This window comes from Peromyscus eremicus, chromosome 8a, assembly GCF_949786415.1.
Source record: "Peromyscus eremicus chromosome 8a, PerEre_H2_v1, whole genome shotgun sequence".
In the NCBI taxonomy this organism is placed as follows: domain Eukaryota; kingdom Metazoa; phylum Chordata; class Mammalia; order Rodentia; family Cricetidae; genus Peromyscus; species Peromyscus eremicus.
Genome location: NC_081423.1, coordinates 43,153,661 through 43,172,385, shown reverse-complemented (window position 1 = coordinate 43,172,385; position 18,725 = coordinate 43,153,661). Strand labels below are relative to the sequence as shown.

The 18,725-nt window shown below is 54.3% G+C and overlaps 1 protein-coding gene across 4 annotated transcripts in view; it reads left to right on the top strand.

Moving 5' to 3' along the window:
* Pemt (phosphatidylethanolamine N-methyltransferase) overlaps window positions 1–15,350 on the top strand; it is an 87,500-nt gene extending 72,150 nt beyond the window's left edge. For 3 of the 4 annotated variants that reach the window (XM_059270797.1, XM_059270799.1, XM_059270798.1), the window contains 4 exons: window positions 8,703–8,848; window positions 11,866–11,977; window positions 14,682–14,756; window positions 15,093–15,350. In XM_059270797.1, coding sequence (XP_059126780.1) covers window positions 8,703–8,848; window positions 11,866–11,977; window positions 14,682–14,756; window positions 15,093–15,150 — 391 coding nt within the window. In that variant the 3' untranslated portion in view covers window positions 15,151–15,350. Of the gene's footprint in view, window positions 1–8,702; window positions 8,849–9,408; window positions 9,498–11,865; window positions 11,978–14,681; window positions 14,757–15,092 lie in introns of those variants that run through there. The other variant, XR_009380630.1, reaches the window with a different exon arrangement.
* The last annotated feature ends 3,375 nt before the right edge of the window (window positions 15,351–18,725 follow it).

Genomic DNA, 18,725 nt, shown 5'->3' with positions numbered 1-18,725 from the left:
GCCATAGGGTCTCAGGCTGTGCAGGAAGACAGTGGAACCCATTATTCAGATGTGGCTCAAGACTAGTATGGCTACTTCTGATCCTTGTGTCCACTTCTCAGGTCCCGTGGATTCATCACAGGCCTTGTGCATACATAGGCTGGAGGAAGCCTGTGTACTGCTGTAGGGAATAAAGAAGGTGGGGTGGGCAGGACAGCAGCTCATTTCTGACTTGCTGTTGCAGTTTAGAAGTTGAGAGTGCTTAGGCTGGAAAAGTACCCTGTGTGGACCGACCACTGAGGCTTAGATAGGGCATGCACACCTGGCCTGTCCATTCCACTTATCCTGGCTTGGCTCTGTAGGTGCAGGAGGCACCTATGAGGTTGCCATCTAGTCACCCAGTGTCTGGTGTGTGGGAAGCCAGGCAGGGATATGAGTGATGGGCCTAGGTCCCTCATACTCACATTCCCCATGGTGGGACACCTTAACTGTAGACCCTTGGTTTTTTGTTTTTTGTTTTTTCCCTTGCTGTGGATCAGGAATGTGGGGTGGGGCAAGGGTCCCACTTAGCTTGTCTTTCTGACAGAAGCTGGTCTATGCCTCCTGGCCCTGAGGGCCGCTCAGCATCTCCAGGCTGGACAAGTACTACAAATGTCATCATCCTTAGAGGAAGCAGGTCTTTTGACACCTATCCTTGGTTGGCACATGAAGAATCTTTTGTAGGGTGGCCTTGTCCATCCCCACAACAGGGTAAAAATGTGGCTTAAGGCTGCACATATGATTTCCCCATGCCGTGTGACTGGTCTTCCATTCTGCTCTCCATTCTCCAACCTGATGAAGTTGGTCTGGTCTGGGAATGCTCTCTATGAGCTTGGCCAATCAGCTATTCCCTTCCTAGGCTCCTTTAGAAATGGTGCCACTAGGTGCCTGGTAGGAAGGCATCTTTAAGCTCCTCAGACAACCTAGAGAGCCCATGTCCATCCCAACCCTTAAGGGATGGATACTATCAAGTCAGAGGTCATTTCCCTGCCTACATGCTTTCAACCCAGCAACCTCAAAGGTCATTTGAGCTCTTACTTCATCCTGTACAGTTCCAGCCAGCCCTGCCTATCCCCAGTCCAAGTGCTGTGCTGAATGGGCCATCACCCCCTCAGCTGTGAGAAGTCCTTCCTGGGTACACCTCTCACTTGGTCCTGTGGGGTCTTAACCCTCATTCAGTCCTTCTGTGGGTTTTATTCTTAAGTATCTTTGTTAGGATGGGGTCTCCTGACAGAGCAAGATCAACCCATTCTACGACACAGCTGTGACAAGCCTGGCTGATACCCGGATTGCTCCCTAAAATCTCCTAGCTATAGTTAGGTCGTCTGGTTGCTGTGGGCTCTGCTTGGCTTCCCAAACTTCACTCTGGTTTGTTTTGTTTGTTGTTTGGGGACAGGGACTTACTCTGTAGCCCAGGCTATCTGGAGCTTACTTATAGACCATGCTGGCCCTGAGTTTGTAGCAATCCTCTCTCAAGTTCTGGGATTATAGGCATGAGCAACACGTCTAGCTTCCTTGGCTCTCTCTGAGGACTCTTAGGGTGCCAGGGCTTCCGATGGGTTCTGCGTTCCTTCCCAGAATGCAGGACCCCTAGGGGAGAAGTGACTGGGGCTCAGAGATGCAGAGCTGGAGGCCAGCAGCATTCCTTCCCAGCAGGCCCCCATTCACCTGTGGCTCAACAAGGCCCTTTCTGCTGCCTCCTCTGCAGCTGCAGAGCCTGAGGAACACCCCACCCAGCACCAGCTGGGAAGTTGGAGAGCTTTGGCCCTTGGGAAGTGGGATGCCTGTCAGAAATGCCGTGTGGGCAGACCCCGAGGCTTCTGGGGTCTCCTTCCTGTGGCTGGGTCATGGGAGCAGCCTTGGAATGTGTCTGATCTTACTGTCCTAGCCGAACAGTGATCAAGGTTTTAATGTGACCCACCAGATAAGGACAGTTCAGGGAAGCACTGTACCCCTACCCATTTTCAAGGGTTTAGTTCAGTAACATTAAACAGTTTGGTTTTTTGTTTGTTTGTTTGATTGATTTTTTTTTTTTTTTTTTTTTTTTCGAGACAGGGTTTCTGTGTGTAGCTTTGGAGTCTGTCCTGGAACTCGCTCTGGCAGACCAGGCTGGCCTCTGCCTCCCGGGATTAAAGGCTGGGATTAAAGGCGGGCGCCACCACTGCCAGGCTCGGTTATGTTTTATAACTGTCACCACCACCAGTCATCTCCAGAACCTCTTTATTTTACAAAGCTGAAACTCTACAGCATTTAAGCACTAGCCCCCTCCCACGTGCTGGCCCTGGTTTCCCTCTCTGCTTCTGTCTCTCATGTCACTTCTCCAAGAACTCCGTGTAGGAGGAATCAGGGTGTGTAACCGGTGTACTGCACTCAGCATAACGACCTCATGCTGGAGCACATGTCAGAACTTTCTCCTCCAGAAGACTCAGTGACGTTCTGCTGTGGGGGTTAATGCAGTTCTGCTCATCCATCCACCTGTGACACTTTTAGCTCCCTTGAGAAGTACAGCTGTGGGCATGGTGTGCAAGTATCTGAGTTTCTCATTTCCTTCGGGTGTGTTCTGAGGAGTGACGTTTTGCATCCCAGGGTCACTCTGTTAAGGTTTCAGGGACCTGCCACCCTGTTTTCTACAGTGCTTGTTCTACCTTGCATCCCACCAGCAGCTCAGGAGGGCTCCAGGTTTTCTACACTCCTCCCAGCGCTGAGCTCCCTGTCTTGTTGACTGTGACTGTCATAATAGAGGGGTAACATCTTGCTTCGGCTGTGACAGGATGGTGTTCCAAGCATCCCTGGCTCAACAGCCTTCTCTGGATTCTACTGTGAATCAAAGCCAGCCTGGGGAAGGTCCCCGGTCAGCCTCAGCTCTGTCCCTTAGTGCTGGTGACCCTGAGCAGGTTACCTCTGTGAGCTTTGGCTTTCTCCTCTGTGAAGTGGATTGGTAGCCTCTTCCTGGAGGGTGTTGGTGGGAAAACAGGAGCCAGGCTGGGTTCATAGACATGCATGGCTGCATGGGAGGGGACTTTATTGGGGCACCAGGGCCAGGAAGGGGGAGCCAGGGAAATGGTATCACAGCCCAGCTCAGGCCCAGGTAGGACCATGAAGAGAGGACTCAGTGGATGGTACAGTAAGTTGAGCATGGTGGTACATGCCTGTGGTCCCAGTTACCTGAGAGGTCAAGACAGGAATAGTGATTGAACCCAGGAGTTTAAAGCCAGCTTGGGCCACACAGAAAAAAAATTCCCAGCTGTGCAATGACTCCTGCAAGAGTGGGTGGAGGGTGCTTCTGTGTCTGGACTAAACACCTTCTCAAGCACTGGACTCCAGCAGAGAGCTGGAAAGACCCTGTCCCTCTGGCTATATCCCTGTAAGACAAATCTTAAAAGGTCTTATGATAAAAAAAAAACAAAAAAACTGGAGCCAGATATTGGGGTGAAAGCTGAAAGATCAGAGAAACAGAACAAGCCAGCCACGTCCTTACCTCTACGAAATCCTCAGCCTCAAGAGAGTGAGTTCCTGTTTCCTCACACCTTATATACCTTTCTCTGCCCAGATATCACTTCCTGGGATTAAAGGTGAGTGTGCTTCCCAGTACTGGGATTAAAGGCATGTGTCACCTCTGCCTAGCCTCTATGTCTAACCTTAGTGGCTGGCTCTGTCCTCTGATCCCCAGATAAGTTTATTAGGATATACAATATATCACCATATACCCCTTCTAATCTAGTCCCCAGTATCCTCGTATCTGACTGTAACCCATATGTAGGTGTATGTTCTGGGTGTATGTTAAAGTACACACAACTAAAAGCTGGTATGCAATTTGGTGACACTTGGTGGTTCCCAGCCTTGTGCAGCCACCTCCTGGTTCTCAAACTTTCCCCATTGATAGCTCTATGCCCATGCAGTGGCTACCACGTCCTGCCAGTCTCTGCAATGCTGGCCTGCCTTGGTCTCCCGGGGTCAGCCTGGTGCTTGTTACTTTTTGTGGTGCTAGGGATAGAGCCCAGGCTCCATACTGCTAGGCAGGTGCTGCACCGTCAAGCTACATGCCAACCCTGGTTCTGGATGCTTTCTCTGATTTTGTCCTTGTCACCTTGGGTGATATGACCCCAGATGGTGTGTGCCTCACTGAGGCAGCATGGGAGGAGAACACATGTGCACTTGAGCCAAGTCTGTCTGCCTCTTGCGATGCCAGGGCTCCACGGTGGTTGGCGAGTCTCTAGGACTCATGATATCAACTGGCCTGCACTAGCTGGTGGTCTGAGAAGAAACCAGGGCGGATAAGCTAACTTGCTATTTGGAGGTGAAGGCAAAGTCTAGACTCAAGGGAGCATTAGCAAAGAACTGTTTGTTCTGCCTGGGCTCTGGCTGGGTTCTGGCTGTGCCTTGAGTGAGGAGGGAGCCTGCTGGATTAGGAGGCATCCATTGAAACCCCTCCCTCAGCAGCCCCCTGACTGCAGCCAGCCTGAGCTGCAGCCCTCTCCCGGGCCACAGGCTAAAGAAAGGCCCCTGGGTAGTGTGGATGACCAACGAGGCTGGGCACCAGGGAACCGCTGGAGCTATTCTGCCCTGCTCTCTCTTAGTGGAGGTCCCTGTGCATGGCTGGAGAAGCAGAAAGGGAATCTGAGTTGAGTTTCCTGGATCCCAGGAGGGGAGGATGGAGAAGACCGGCCAGAATGGTACCCAAGTAGAGCTGAATCTGTCCTCTCAGCTGGGGCCCCAACACAGCCTGGAGTTCTGAGTGATGGTGCTATGTGTCACCTTTCGCATGGTGAGGCTGAGGACCTGCTTGTTCACAGGACAGGAGAGGCAGGACCAGCTGGTGGCTGCCTCCTACCCATACTGCGGCCCTCCTCCCATGTGTATGAGGCCCCCTGGATGCTGCTGGGCTCAGGGAAACCTTGGGAGGGTGCTTTGGTTAGTGTGGTGTGGTAGCCAAGAACTCAGGGCCTTGCTATAGGGGATAATGTGATGCGCATTTGATTTACTGTGCTCTGTATTAGGAAAATAAGCCCACCAGATGCCTCATTCCCCGGTCTTACTTGGCTTGACTGGACTGTGAAGAGCAGCTGAAGAGAAGCCTATGGAGGAGAGTTGAGGCCACCCTATGCATGGCTATTTGCAAATGCAGCCCACTAGTGAAGCCATAGAAACACAGGAAGAAGTGACAGCCTCTCTGGGGCTGCACACACCCTAAGTGGTCTGGTGTGAGGAGCAGAGTGCAGGCAGCCTCCAGTCTCGCTGCTGCTGAAGGTTTAATCCTATTAAAAACAACAACAACAAAACAGAACTCAAGGGGCTGGAGAGATGGCTCAGTGGTTCTGAGCATTTGTTCTTCTAGAGGACCAGGGTTCAAATCTCAGCACCCACATGGTGATTCACAACCATCTGTAACTCCAGTTCGAGGGGATGTGACTTCTGGCTTCCACAGGGACCAGACATACAAGTAGTGCACAGACATATACATGCAGGCAAAACACCCATACATATAAAATAAAATAAAAATTTACATAAAAATAGAACCCAAACCCCAGGAATGAATCTCATCACTGACACCCAGTACAGAGTAGCTCTGAAGGAAAATTACTCCTGCTACCCAACTCTGCTCTGGAGTGTGGTTACAGAGCACTTGCTACCAGTTAATTCTCCCTGTGGAATGGACTGTGCTTCCATGACATATGAAAACATATAACCAGCCACCTAATTGGGCATCAATTCTAGTGTACCTCCATGTGTGGGCCACTAGGCTAGAATGAAACCCACACAGACACACACACACACACACACACACACACACACACACACACACACACATCAGGTGTGCACCCATGACACATTTTGCATCTCCTAGCCCAACCACTGGAGGAAAGTCCACCAGTGGTGCAAACAGAGCCAGGGTGGACCATCCTTGGGCACAGGGGCACTGAGTCTTTGAGGAGTCTGCTATGGGCTCCAGACAAGGTCTGCAATCTCCTTCCTTCCCAGAGAAAGGCCAGCAATCACTGGTAGAGAGTTGTTTCTAGCAGACTCTCCCTCCACAGGGACCCTCAGTCTTTGGCCCTCTGCTCCGCCCAGTTGTGTGCACGTGCAATTGTGTAGCCCCTTCCAAACACTTCTGTACTGCACTTTTCCTTTTCTGAGCCTCAAGGCGTCTAGCCCTGGCCATTATTCCTCATTCTGGAATAGTCTTTCTGTAAACCCCCCACCCACCATGTGAATTCTTCCTGCAGATCTCAGCTGACCCACATTATCACCTCAGCTAGCACAGTGTCCCACATGCTTTGCATTTTCCCAGAGTTTGTCATGGGGTTAGCCTCAGATTGCTCCCGTCCTTCCGCTCTCTGCAGTCTGGAGCTGTGAACTACTTGGTGGATACAACCCTTCAGCAGCAGTGTCTTAAAGGAGAGACCGATACTAGGTTCCAAGTCTGTTCAAAGCATCCTTCCCTTTTTCTGCCAGGAGTTGGCAGCTCTTATGTGGCCACTGATGATGTCCCTGAGAACTCAAGACAGATGGCTTAGGGCTGGTCAGAAAGCCCCACAGGCTCTCTGTCCTTAGTTCAGGTAGATGGAGTCCAGAGGCTGCTAGGCAGTTGGAGTCACTCAGCCTACTGAAGAGTCAACCTTCTCTGTGCTGTGGGCCCTTATGCAGTGTGGCCAAGCAGGTATCTGCAGGTAGCCGGCATAGCTCAGCCTGAAGGCCTGGTCTGTGTGTCTCTCCCACTGCACATACATTCGAGAGAGAGCAGGAAGGGTGTGAGACTGGGAGTCTAATTCTCCCTGGCCTCAGCCGCAGGATCTGCAGGGTGGAGGAGTCCCCGTGCTGTCCAGAGTGGGTTGTCGGTGCAGCTACCTCTCACAACAGAGTGTGAGTGATGCTACCCAGCTCCATGGCAGCTGTAATCACAAACCCGTCTCAGCAGTTCAGCCTGGAGCTGCAGGAGAACCCTGAGCCAGGGCAGCTGAACTGATTGACGGCTGAGTTTGCCCTGACATTACTCATTGTTGGTCACAGGTCACCTGTGGGTTTGCCCTGACACCATACACTGCTGGTGGCAAGTCACCTTCCAGCCTCTGTCATGGTGTTTGTTTCGGGCCCCTGTCCTCCCTTCTTTCTTATCTGCCTCCTGGCCTGTGCTGAACACCAGGTTTAGGAAGAATTCCAATGAGGCTAGGTTTAGTGTGTTCCAGGAACAGCATACAGGAACCACCTTCTCCAGCGAGTGAATGATGTGTTTTGCTGAAAGAGTCTGAAAGACAAACAAGCTTCTGGGTGATTGTGGATGGATAAGTAGGTAGCTGGGTCTCTAGTGACTAGGTTAATGAATGGAAGGAGAAGGATGTATGTATGTATTGATGAGTATGTGTATGGATTGAGGAAGGGATGAATGGATGGATGAGTAGGTGGGTGGGTGGGATAGTAGCGGATGGGTGGGTAGATAGATGGATGGACAGACAGATGGGTGGGTGGATCAGTGGGTTGGGGGAACCTGTAGAGATAAGTATATGTACTTGTGTGTGAACAACAAATCTCCATGTCTCCTCTCAGCACTGTGATTGTAGACAGAATGGAAATGTGTTTGTACAGGAGTGCTTGCCTCACACACATCCTTCTTTTGAACACTTGCATATTCAGCACCTTCCTCGTGTCAGTACCACACTCCTCTTGGGGAGGCCCAGACCCATCACCGACCTGCTTCCCTAAACACTGCACCCTCTCCTGTGCCAAGTGCCACAGAGAACCTAAGGCCACCGCACTGCCACTTTTCACATGAGCCCCTCTGCTCAGACTCTGCCTTTGAGTAGGGCTGCAGTCACTTGGCCACAAAGCCTAGTTGAGGGGAGGACATAAAGGGCCTTTGATGGGACTTAAAACTTAGGCCAGTTGCCCAGGTGTGGCTTGGCCTAGTCAGGGGCTATGGCAAGCAAATCAGCACTATGGGCACAGCCAGCCTCGGGCCTGGATGTGCAAGGAGAATGGTGCCCATTACCACACGTAGCACATGCCAAGCTCAGGCCCCAGGTCTGGGCTTGCTGTGTACCCTGTACTGGAAGTGCACCCATTCTGTGAGCTTACTTCTCCTTCATAGAACAAGTTGACAGGCTGGAATGTGCAAATTGCTGGCCCTCGGACTAAACCCTGCTAAAATGCATAAAGCCATGGCTTTTATGAGTGACCTATTTATAAAATTTAGGATATTTTGCATATATGCCAGAATTTATGACTTCTCATTGAAAAGATAAAACAAACAAAACTCCGGCCAACCTGGGCCTTTGTTCTTGTCTGGTCCTCATGACACTGAAGACTGAATAGTTCATGCAGGAGCCTGGGCCCTACCTGTAGTGCCTCTGTGGTTGTTGATTTTTTTTTCTTTGAGACAGGGTTTCTCTGTGTAGCTTTGGCGCCTCTCCTAGATCTCGCTCTGTAGACCAGGCTGGCCTTGAACCCACAAAGATCCACCTGGCTCTGCCTCCCAAGTGCTGGGATTAAAGGTGTGCACCACCAATGCCCAGCCTCTGTGGTTGTTGAACATGTGACCCCAGGATGGTTGACAGCAGGAGCCTGGGTCCTACCTGTAGTGCCTCTGTGGTTGTTGAGCGTGTGACCCCAGGGTTGACAATTCTGAGAAAGGCAGCGTACCTGCCATACATGCTATGACATGCTGTCTCTCCTTGTCCTCTGTTCCACAGCTTCACACAGGCCATGATGAGCCAGCCCAAGATGGAGGGCCTGGATAACCACACCACCTACTTCCTGGGCCTTGCACTCCTGGGTGGGGGCATCGTATTTGTGCTGTCCAGTTTCTTTGCACTGGGGTTCACTGGGACCTTTCTAGGTAAGCCCTGCGGTATGGGGTGTCCTTGGGCAGATACACTGGGGTGCGGAGGAGCAGAGTCCAGTGATTGTCATCTCTATATCTGATGCGCCTTGAGAAGCCACTGGGGGACCCAGCCTGTCATGACGAAGACAGGTTCAGTTTTGCTAGCTCTTCGGACTCCAGAGTACCAAACTGTTTCCTGGGAGACAAGAAAGACCCTAGCCCTGGTTGTGGGCCCCAGAGTGCTCTCCTGAGCTCAGCTCCCCTTGGGGCTCAGCTCTTGTTTGCATGGAAGGGTGAGGTAGTAGGGTGCCTGGGTGCACAGGGTGTGCAGAGTACCATTGGGACTGGGATGAGGGCAGACAGGGCTGACACCCTCCACCACATGACCACTCTGGGGTTTACTTAGCACACTTGGCTACCAGGTGGTGGGATCTTGGCTATGGTAGGTACAGGTAAAACTTGTACAGGTCTAGGGTGGGGTGAAGGGTAGAGAGATGTGGTCTCTTCTCCATTCTCCACTCCCTGGGGCCCTGGTACTTTCGGCCTGGGAACCCAAAGTGGTCTGGTCTGGCCAGAAACCTCAACTCATGACAACAGTGACTTCCATCACCTTGAAAGCAAGAGAGGGCAAGCTCAAGAGAGACTTCCACAGAAGAGCCTGAGGGTAAGGGGGCCTTCAGAACATTGATGGAGGGAAGGTAGAGGCCCCGTCTACAATGGTGCCCGTTCCAGCTCCCAGGATGCCCCTGGGGCTAGCACAGCTACAGGAGAGCTGGCTCTGCACAGGGCCATCAAATTTGGCCCCTTCTGGCTTCTGGTCATGCAAAAACCAGACCAGTCTCTGGGCCCACCTCCACCAGGGCCCTGGTGGTCTTCAAAGCCCTACTATCACCTAGCCTCCCAGGACATAGATATGGGCCTGGGCTCTGCAGCAGACTTGGAGCTGTGAAGTGTGTGCTCAGGAGTGACATGAACTAGACACCCTAGTGCTGTCACTGGTGGCTCCGTGCTTGTCACTCAGGCAGGAGCTGCTGGGAATCATCCTGAGAGAGTGAGACCAGCCTGGGGAGAGGAGAGGCAGAGTGCGAGCTGGCAGAGGGGAGGTCAGAGTGGGGGCTGCAGGCAGTGATGCTGGAGAGCTGTGCCAGTCGGGACAGGGTTAGGGAGCACATAGAGACCCTGAAGGCTGCCTGGAGGACTGAACCTTCCCAAGGAGGTAGGAGCCATTGAAAGGATCTCAGCAACAAAGAGTTGGGGATGGGGAATGGTGGGGCCAGGACCAGAGGAGGGAGCCAAGTGTAGAAACTGGTCCTCCTCACAGAAATAGGGAGCAGGGAGCAGCAGGAGGGTCCCCCAGGACTTGTGGGTAGAAAAAGGGCTGTGGCCACCTAAGGTACTGTCAAGTCCTGGAAGACAGGGTGAGCAGGGTGGGGTGGGGAGGGATGCAGGCAGTAGGGGTGGAGAGCCAGGGACGGAGCTTGTGGAGGTACCCGGGTGTTGGAGGACAGGCTGGGGCGCCCACCGAGGATGGTCAGGGCCAGATGGGGAAACTTTGCAGGAGAGTGAGTCAGAGGGATGCAGGCGGATCTGGATCTGCCATGGCTTTGGTAGAATGGCCTAGAAAGCAGAGGGCCCTGCAAGCTTTGGAAGTAGAGCAGAATGGCCGCTCCTCTCCTGTGACTCAGCCTGAAGCAGGTTTCTGTGCCACCCACCGTCAGGCCCCACTGCCCCGCTTCCTGCTTCCTCCCAGTGGTCCCCAGGCATCCTCTTGGACTCTTGTACCTTTTGTCCCCAACAATGACAGCCCCATTTCTGCCAGGCCCCTCCTGCAGGGGCTCCCCTTGTTGAGCTGGCTGCCCTACTTTCTGCCTGGGATGGAGCTGCATTGTCTTTCTGCTCTAATGGGGGACAGAGGAGAGGCTGCTGGGAAGGGCTGCCCCGACCCAGGGGAGACACTCACCAGGTAGAGACCCGGGCCAGATGCTTTGTTCTGTGAGAGTGGCCTGGTTAGGTGGATGGATGACTGGCCATCTGGTGGTCTCTCCCCCCGCCCCATGTCAGCTCCCCTGAGCTGACCTCCAGAGTGACAGGAGGCATGTGGTGGGCAGGCTGGAGCCTCAGCTAACCTGCCCCAGTTTGTTGCTGTGATGAGCACCATGAACAAAAGTAACCTGGGAAGGAAGGGAGGGTGTAGTTGGCTTACATGTTACAGTCCATCGCTGATGGAAGCCAAGGCTGGAAATTAAGGCAGGAACTCGGAGGCAGGAACTAAGTAGAGGCTATGGGAGAATGCTGCTTACTGGCTTGCTCTCCATGGCTTGCTCAGCTACCTTTTTAAAAAAATACAACCAGGACCACCTGCCCAGGGATGGCACCACCCACACTGAGCTGGGCCTTGGCCCTCCCATATAAAGCATTCATCAAGAAAATGCCTCTACAGCCATGCCCACAAGCCAATCTCATGGAGACAATTTCTTAGTTAAGGGTCCCTCCTCCTAGGGGACTCTAGGTTGTGTCAAGGTAACAAAGCTCATCAGCACACACCCTAGCATCTGGCCACCCCAAGAGGAAGAATGAGGCTTAGGGGGGAGGGGCAGCCAGGGTAGGAGGAGGGAAGAGCCGGGCAGATAAGGGAGGACCGACACTCTGAAGGTAGCAGTGGGAAGGGCTTCTGAAGGAGGGAGGAAGGCCCTGGGACGGAGCTCTGCACTGACAGGATAGGGCTTCTCAAGAGAGGGACAGGCAGACACAGAGGCAGGCATCTGGTGGGGAGAAGGGGAGACCAGTGGCTGGGGCTCAGAAGAGGACCGAGCTGGAAGGCTCCGGGCCCAGCGCACTCGTGGAGCTGGTGGGAAGGCGCTGATCTTTAGCTGTGGGTGTTGATCCCACCACTAACTGGAGCTTCCTGGGGCACAGGACCCCACCTCTCCTGCAGATCTGCCAAGGCTCAATGGGGATTTCCTTCAGTACTAGTGTGGCCAAGGCTATAGATAGCTAAGTGACCCTCACATCCAACCCCGTCTCATCCACAGGTGACTACTTTGGGATCCTCAAAGAGGCCAGAGTGACCACATTTCCCTTCAACGTGCTTGACAACCCCATGTACTGGGGGAGCACAGCCAACTACCTGGGCTGGGCACTTATGTGAGTACTTGGTACCCTCAGGACCCCTTGGTGTCCAGACCCAAACCGAGCCCTCTTCTGTCCTATCATCCTGCCACCTCCTGATCTCCCAGAACACACAGTTCCTCTCCCATGCTACATACATGTTGTCCCTTCTGACTGAACCTGCCTGCCTCTATCCTAGCCCATTCTTCCAAACCCAACTGATGGGGACCCCTCCAGAAAGTCCTTCCTGCCTCCTCTAGGCTTCTAGTGCCCTGTGCTGGGAGTCAGCGACCAATGGCCTGTCTCCTCACATGTCCCTCTATATCACCAGTAGTGCCCAGTGCCCAAGAGCGAAGGTCACTCCAAGCTCGGAGTGGCCAGGTTGGGGTTCTGTGACATGTGACAGCTGCCTCCAGAGAGTATTGATGTGTGCTGCTAAGAAGAGGTCCAGCATACTGGGGACAGAGCCTTTATCTGAGGGCTTAGTAGAGATCCACCATTACACCATCTTAGTGGTCAGTGGCAGCAGACACTGACCCGGCAGGCCCGTCTCCTGCTTCTCATGTCTCACTCCCACATTCGAATCCCTAGCATACGGGCCAAGGGATTTATTTCTAGGTGCCGAAGACTGACCCAGGCCCCAGGCCCCCGCTTTCTCCAGTCCTCCACCTCCCTACCCCTACGACAAGGAGTGGGTACCCTGGGCTCTGCTCAGTGTGGCCATCTGTCAGTGGGACTACCTTGTCTACCCTGGGTTGTTAGGAAGTCAAGCTGGACCACAGTGGCAGTAAGTGGCCAGGTTTTCCTGGACATGGGAGTGTCGGGGAACCAGCAGACAGGACTGGCCATGCCCAGATCCCCACCTCCTAGCAGGTCTTTGACTTGATTTACCGTGGGCCTGGTGCTGCTAGCTGAGGCAGGGGAAGGGGGTGTTTGTTCCCAGTCCCTAACCCCTGCTGGAGAGCTGGCCTCCCAGAGCCCTTCAGAGCACTGTCACCCACCCCAGTATCTTGGCTCAAGACGGCAAGTTCTTCCAGGGTCTCCCACAAGCCTTTGGCTGGGGTCATATTAGTGACTGTTGTAGGCAATTGAAGACTTGCTTCATTTAGGAATCATGACAGAAGATCAAGGGCAATGAGTCCATCCTTTCCCATGACAGGTGGGGAAACTGAGGCAGAGATGGCCTTGGTGCTTAAGTTCCTGGCTCCAAAGCATGTCCCTTCAGCTATACTTGCTTTTTGTGGGGTAGTGAACTGTGGGGCCGTGCTCACCGCCAGCTTCGTGTTGCGGACTCTCAATGCACCAAGCCCAAGGTTACGTTCATCAGCCCGTCTTCCAAGGTCTTCCCTGACCCATAAACCTCATGTGGCCAGAACCACAGCTGACCCCTGGCTAGGGACAAAGTGCTTATTTAGCCAGGAGGGAGGGGGAAATATCATGCCCATAGTCAGGCCAGGACACCCACATCAAGAACTGTTCCAAGTTCCAAGTTGAAAGGGACAGCAAGGACAAAGTCCCAGTTTAGAGCCCAGCTAAGCTCTGTGGGGGAGACACAAGTTGAAACCTGAAAGAGTGGAGGGAGTTCAGTTCAGGGCCTGGGGCAGTGGCAGCGGTGGTGGCCAGAGTGTAAGAGCAGATGAGCCCTACAGATGTTCTGTACTGTCCAGTGGAGGAGTCCTGTGTCCCTGCCCCTCCCGGATGGACACATGGGTAGACTGGTCAGTGTGAGGTCCAAGTGGGCATTAGGGAGTGAGCAAGGCAGAGGGCCCTGTAGGGCACACACATTCGTGTGCCCTCTGCCCTTGGGTGTCTAGATGGGGGGCAGTCAAGGAGAGCAGATTCTCCCTGTAAGCTGAGGTCTGTTCCTGTCCTCTCTGGTTTATTCCCTTCCTGCGGAGGTAGATGAAGTAGCCCAGGCCCTGCAGGAGCCAGTAGAGCCAGAGGTTACCATAGAAATAGCCTGGGGGCCGCTCGGCAGCAGCTATTTCTGGAAACCTGAGGCAGACATGCTTGGGCTCCTCCCTGCTGTCACGGACAGGCTGTCTGCATTCATTGGCAGAGTGAGGTCAGAGACTGGTCACCTGCAGAGAGCCATGACAGATATGGTGGGTACATTCTGCCAAGGACTTCTCTCCTCCGGGCTGGAACTGCTGGGGTGCAGGAAGGACAGCTCAGGGGCTGGGGCATGGCGGAGGTGGTAGATGGACCGCAGGGGCAGGTGGGCCTGAGTTCTGTGCTGTGCAATGCAGGGCCCTGTGTCCCTGCCCTTCCCAGACAGACTTATGGACAGACTGACCAGTGTGAGTGAGCATGGCAGAGGGCCAGCGTGTGACTGCTGACTCTGAGGGGAAGGTCTTGCTGTGGGCCACCCCGATGGTGACTACAGGCTGCACCTCTCGATGGGCCAGAGTCAAATGACAGAACTTGCCCATGAGGCCATGTGCCCATGGCAGCCCTGGGTTGGCTTTTTATAAGTGCCGTGTTTTCTAAGAACACTGTCTGGTGGGCAGTTCCCTGTCCCTGAGCCTCGATCTCAGCAGGCTAAGACGCAGGGGCAGCCTGACAAGGTGTCCTTCCTCCCTCCCCTCCTGTCTCCCTGAGCCTCTCTAGAAAATCAGACTTAGGAAGGGGCCCCTCCAGGCTCAGCTCATCCCGAGCATCCCAGCATCAGCCCAGGACCGACCCACTGTGTTGGCAGGAGTGTCTCTGTTCTTCCAACTGATGGTCTGTCTGTCTGCAGGAACGCCAGTCCCACAGGCCTGCTGCTAACGGTGCTGGTGGCCCTCGTCTACGTGGTGGCTCTCCTGTATGAGGAGTGAGTAGAGCTGTGTGGAGTGGGAGATGGATGTGACGGCCAAGTCAGGCCAAGCCTCTCATTTAGAGCTGCTTCATGGGGCCTGGCGAGCTTCACCAGCCTGCTGCTGGCCTGGCTCAAGAGGCTGGGGATGGGGAGGGGACACTTGGTACCTGAGACCTAGGCCGGCAAGACCTAGGCCTGGTCCCTCCAGGCCCCTCTTGCTCTTTGAAGCCTCTGGGAAAGTTCTGGGAGACAGTGGGAATGTGGGTCCTATCCTTACTGGTGGGGTAGGTTCTGGCGCTGGGGTGCAGTAGTGTCCTGGAACAGCCTACTGGAGCCTTTTCCTGCCCACAGGCCCTTCACTGCTGAGATCTACCAACAGAAAGCCACCAGGCTGCACAAAAGGAGCTAACAGGGCCATGGGGATCTGTGGACAGCCGGACTGGCCTCCCGGCTGCCCCGGGCATCAACCGTGCTTGGGGAGAGCAACACTGGCCACTGCGCCTGGGCCTTGGAAACCAGTCGTGGGGACCCCAGGCCTTATGCCGTGTGACCACTGAGCCTCCCATCCCTACCACGCCCCGACACACTAATAAAGGCATTGTGACCTCAGCACCTCTCTGGGCCCCTTTCCATCTGGTCCCAGGAGGGAAGACAGGGCATGGGCTCTAGGCTGTAGGAGGACTGGGCAGGGCAAGAAGCATTACATCCCTGGAGGGCTTCTGGCCCAGAGTGGTTTGGCCCTTTCTTTCCAGTGCAGCTTCCTGGTGCTGTCTGGGATTCACAGAGAACTGTTTCTCAAAAGACTTCAGCAATAGGCTGGAGGCATAGCCTTTCCTGGGCAGCGGACACCCTGTGTCACCTGCCATTCATGCCCCAGCACTCACGGGACATGCCTTCACTGCTGGGAGACCCAGTTCATCCTGAGGGTGGAGGTCTATCGGGTTGACACTGTCATTCCACTAAGATTGCCATCCAAAGGCAGGAGCTAGTGGATCACACACACACACACACCCCGCCCCGTGTCCACCCGAGCTGGGTAAAATTCAGCTGGAGAGATGGGCTGTGTAGGCAGGGCACAAATGACCAAGAAAGTGTGGTCAGAAGTTGACACTGGGCATTAGAGGGGACAAAGGACAGCCTTCCTCTGCTCCTGGCACTGTATGGCCATTAGCAGCTGGGCCCACCTTGACCCCCTAGGACTCCAGGTTCCTGATGGATGGCTTAGGGGTACCTAAGCTTGCTGGACTTTGGGGTGATTGTCCAACTCACCAGAGGCCCTCATCCCTTAGTCTCAGTTGCTTTCCTTTGTCAGGGCTCCTCACTGGCCCAGAAAGCCTTGTGAGATTTGGGGAGTCCAAAGGATCAGCCTATGTCCATTCCAGCCCAGGCTATGAAGCCTCGGGGGCTCATGGGACAGTATCTAAGTGCTGCCCTCACCTGACACCTTGTTATTGTCACCCAGGACCCTGGCCAAGGCTTGCATGGATTTTTACAAGTGCCCTGGGCCTACCAGCTCACTGTGCACGGGTCTCCCAGCTCACATTTCCAGGCCCTCTGAGGAGGCCTGAGCTTCCCCTCCCAGCCCCAGGCCAGAGCACCCGCTGGAGTCTCAGGTTAGGCAGACAAGGATGACACCTTTTGCAGGTGTGGCCTCAGATTTTCTTGCCCTGGGTCCTTGACAGAGTCTAGGGCTGTCATCCTGAGCCCTGCCCTCCCTCATACACCTCTGGTGGGTGGAAGGTGTCAAGAGTAGTGAAGCAATCACGCTTCACCTGTGTCCTCACTGTAGCTAGTCCCATGCAGGTCCCATCCCACAGCCCTGGCAGATGTCCTGCCAAGCCCAGGCCGGAGAAACACTGGTACCGTTGGTACCAAATGGAGCAGAGATGGCTCCGTTGCCAGTGCTGCCCCTTATCCAGTCCTCCACACCAAGGGAGCCTCAGCTCTGATCACTGGTGTCCCCGCATGTACCTACTGGCTCGCTTGCCAGGCTGTGGGTTTGGGCAGAGGCAGCTCCAGCTCCCTGACAACTGGGTAGAGGCAACAGCCAAGGCACACATGGAGGTGATATGATTTCAGAGGTGAGAAGGGGCTGCAAAGGGTTCTAGGGAGAGGAATGGGAACCTACAGCTTTTTTCTCTGAGAACAGAGGGCCATATGTGTTCTTGTCATACACTCAGCAGGACTGGCACATGTGTCTGAACTCCAGCGTGTCAGTCAGAGTCCAGCAGGAGATAGAGGGGATGGAGCCCATGGGAGGCTCCGCAGGCCGAGGTGGGCCGGTTGCCAGAGAGCTGGGCCTGCCTCCCAATGAGTTGGCCCCGTTGCTTTGAGCCCAGGCCACGTCAGTTCATTGTGGTGGGAGCACACAGTAGGGCAAGCTGCTCACCTGATGGCCAAGAGTAAGTAGTAGATGAGAAGGGCTGGGGCCCACAATCACATTCAAAAAGGCACCCTCACAATATACCACCCGGCCCCACCTCCCGAAGGCTTCTCAAGAGCACACTTTGGGGACCCAGACTTCCAACCTCCAGACTCTGGCAAGTGACCATATTTGGTGAGGTCCTTGCTGGTGGAGACTGCAGAGTCCCAGAGTGTCCCTAGGGACCACACCTGTGCCCTGCTGGACTCACCTCCCTGCTGCTCTTCTAATGTGGGGAGAGCTGGACCAGATCTTTGACCTGCCACTTCTAATCTTTTTTTGTTTGTTTTTGTTTTTGTTTTGAGACAGGGTTTCTCTGTGTTAACAGCCCTGGCTCTCCTGGAACTCACTCTGTAGACCAGGCTGGCCTCAAACTCACTGAGATCCGCCTGTCTCTGCCTGCCGTGTGCTGGGATTGAAGGTGTGCTCTCCCACTGCCGGGCTCACCCACCCTTCTATTCTTATCCCTTGGATCTCCTGGGACTGGAGACCCAGGGGAATGGTGACATTGGCTCTGGCCATCGTGAGTCAGGGCCCCAGCCTTCCACACAATGCCTTCCGGAGGCAAAGGCAAAGGGCCTCCTCGGTCTGGGGTGAGCGGCCCTCACTTGCCGCCTTGAGTGGCCCCTTCCTGCAGCGAGCACCCTGTACATACATAGCAGTCCTGTGCTTGGCTTGGGCTCAGGTCCTTCTCACAGATGAGGACAGACACCCCAGATGGAGAAGGGAGGGGAGCATCGGCAGGGGCAAGAACCGAGAGTGGCGAAGGACTCACCCCACCTGGCCTGTCCTAGATCCAGCCGATGAGGCCCGGGTTACTCAATGGCTATGGATGTTGAAGCAGCCCGGGAGGGAAGGGGAATGAATATGGATGTCCTGCTGGACTGAAATGGGCCAGACAATTACAGCAGCCTCTCTAGTGGGCACTGTTGTGGGGGGCACAAGCAGAGGTGTAGACGGGACAATGAGAACCAGGTGGCCCAAGCCCCAGGCCTGCTTGCTAGGTAAGCAGCTTGCTTCTTTGAGCTTTAGTTTCTTCATCTGCGAAGTACAGAGTGCTGCTTCTCTGTCTCCAGGGAGGGTATTATCACAGGACCAGGACCACCAAATCAACACCCCCAGGCCATGTAGCGCCCAGCAGGACCCTGCTGCTGCTGCTCTACAGAGGCTGAGCTGCTGCTGAGATCCTGGGTCATAAGGAAGGGATGAAAACCTTGGGGGCACTATGCAAATATCTCAGCAGGTGGGAATGACTTAGCCCTGCTCCTGGGGCACAAAGACTACCTGCTTGGGTGAGTGGCATCTGTCAGCTGGTGGGTCTCTGGGCTTCTCCTAATCAGACAAGGTCAACCAGAATGAAACAACAGCTTGACTTCATCATCACCAGTTACAAGCAGCCAACACATCCTATTTCTCCCCAAGCGCTACTCAGTCCTCGTTACTGATCAACCTGCTGCTGGCTTCCTCTTTGGGCCGCCTCCCTGGTACTGTATACTTCTATTGTTCTGACCAGGCCTGGATCTTGGAAAGTGTTTGCATTTATAATTTCACAATCAAGGAAC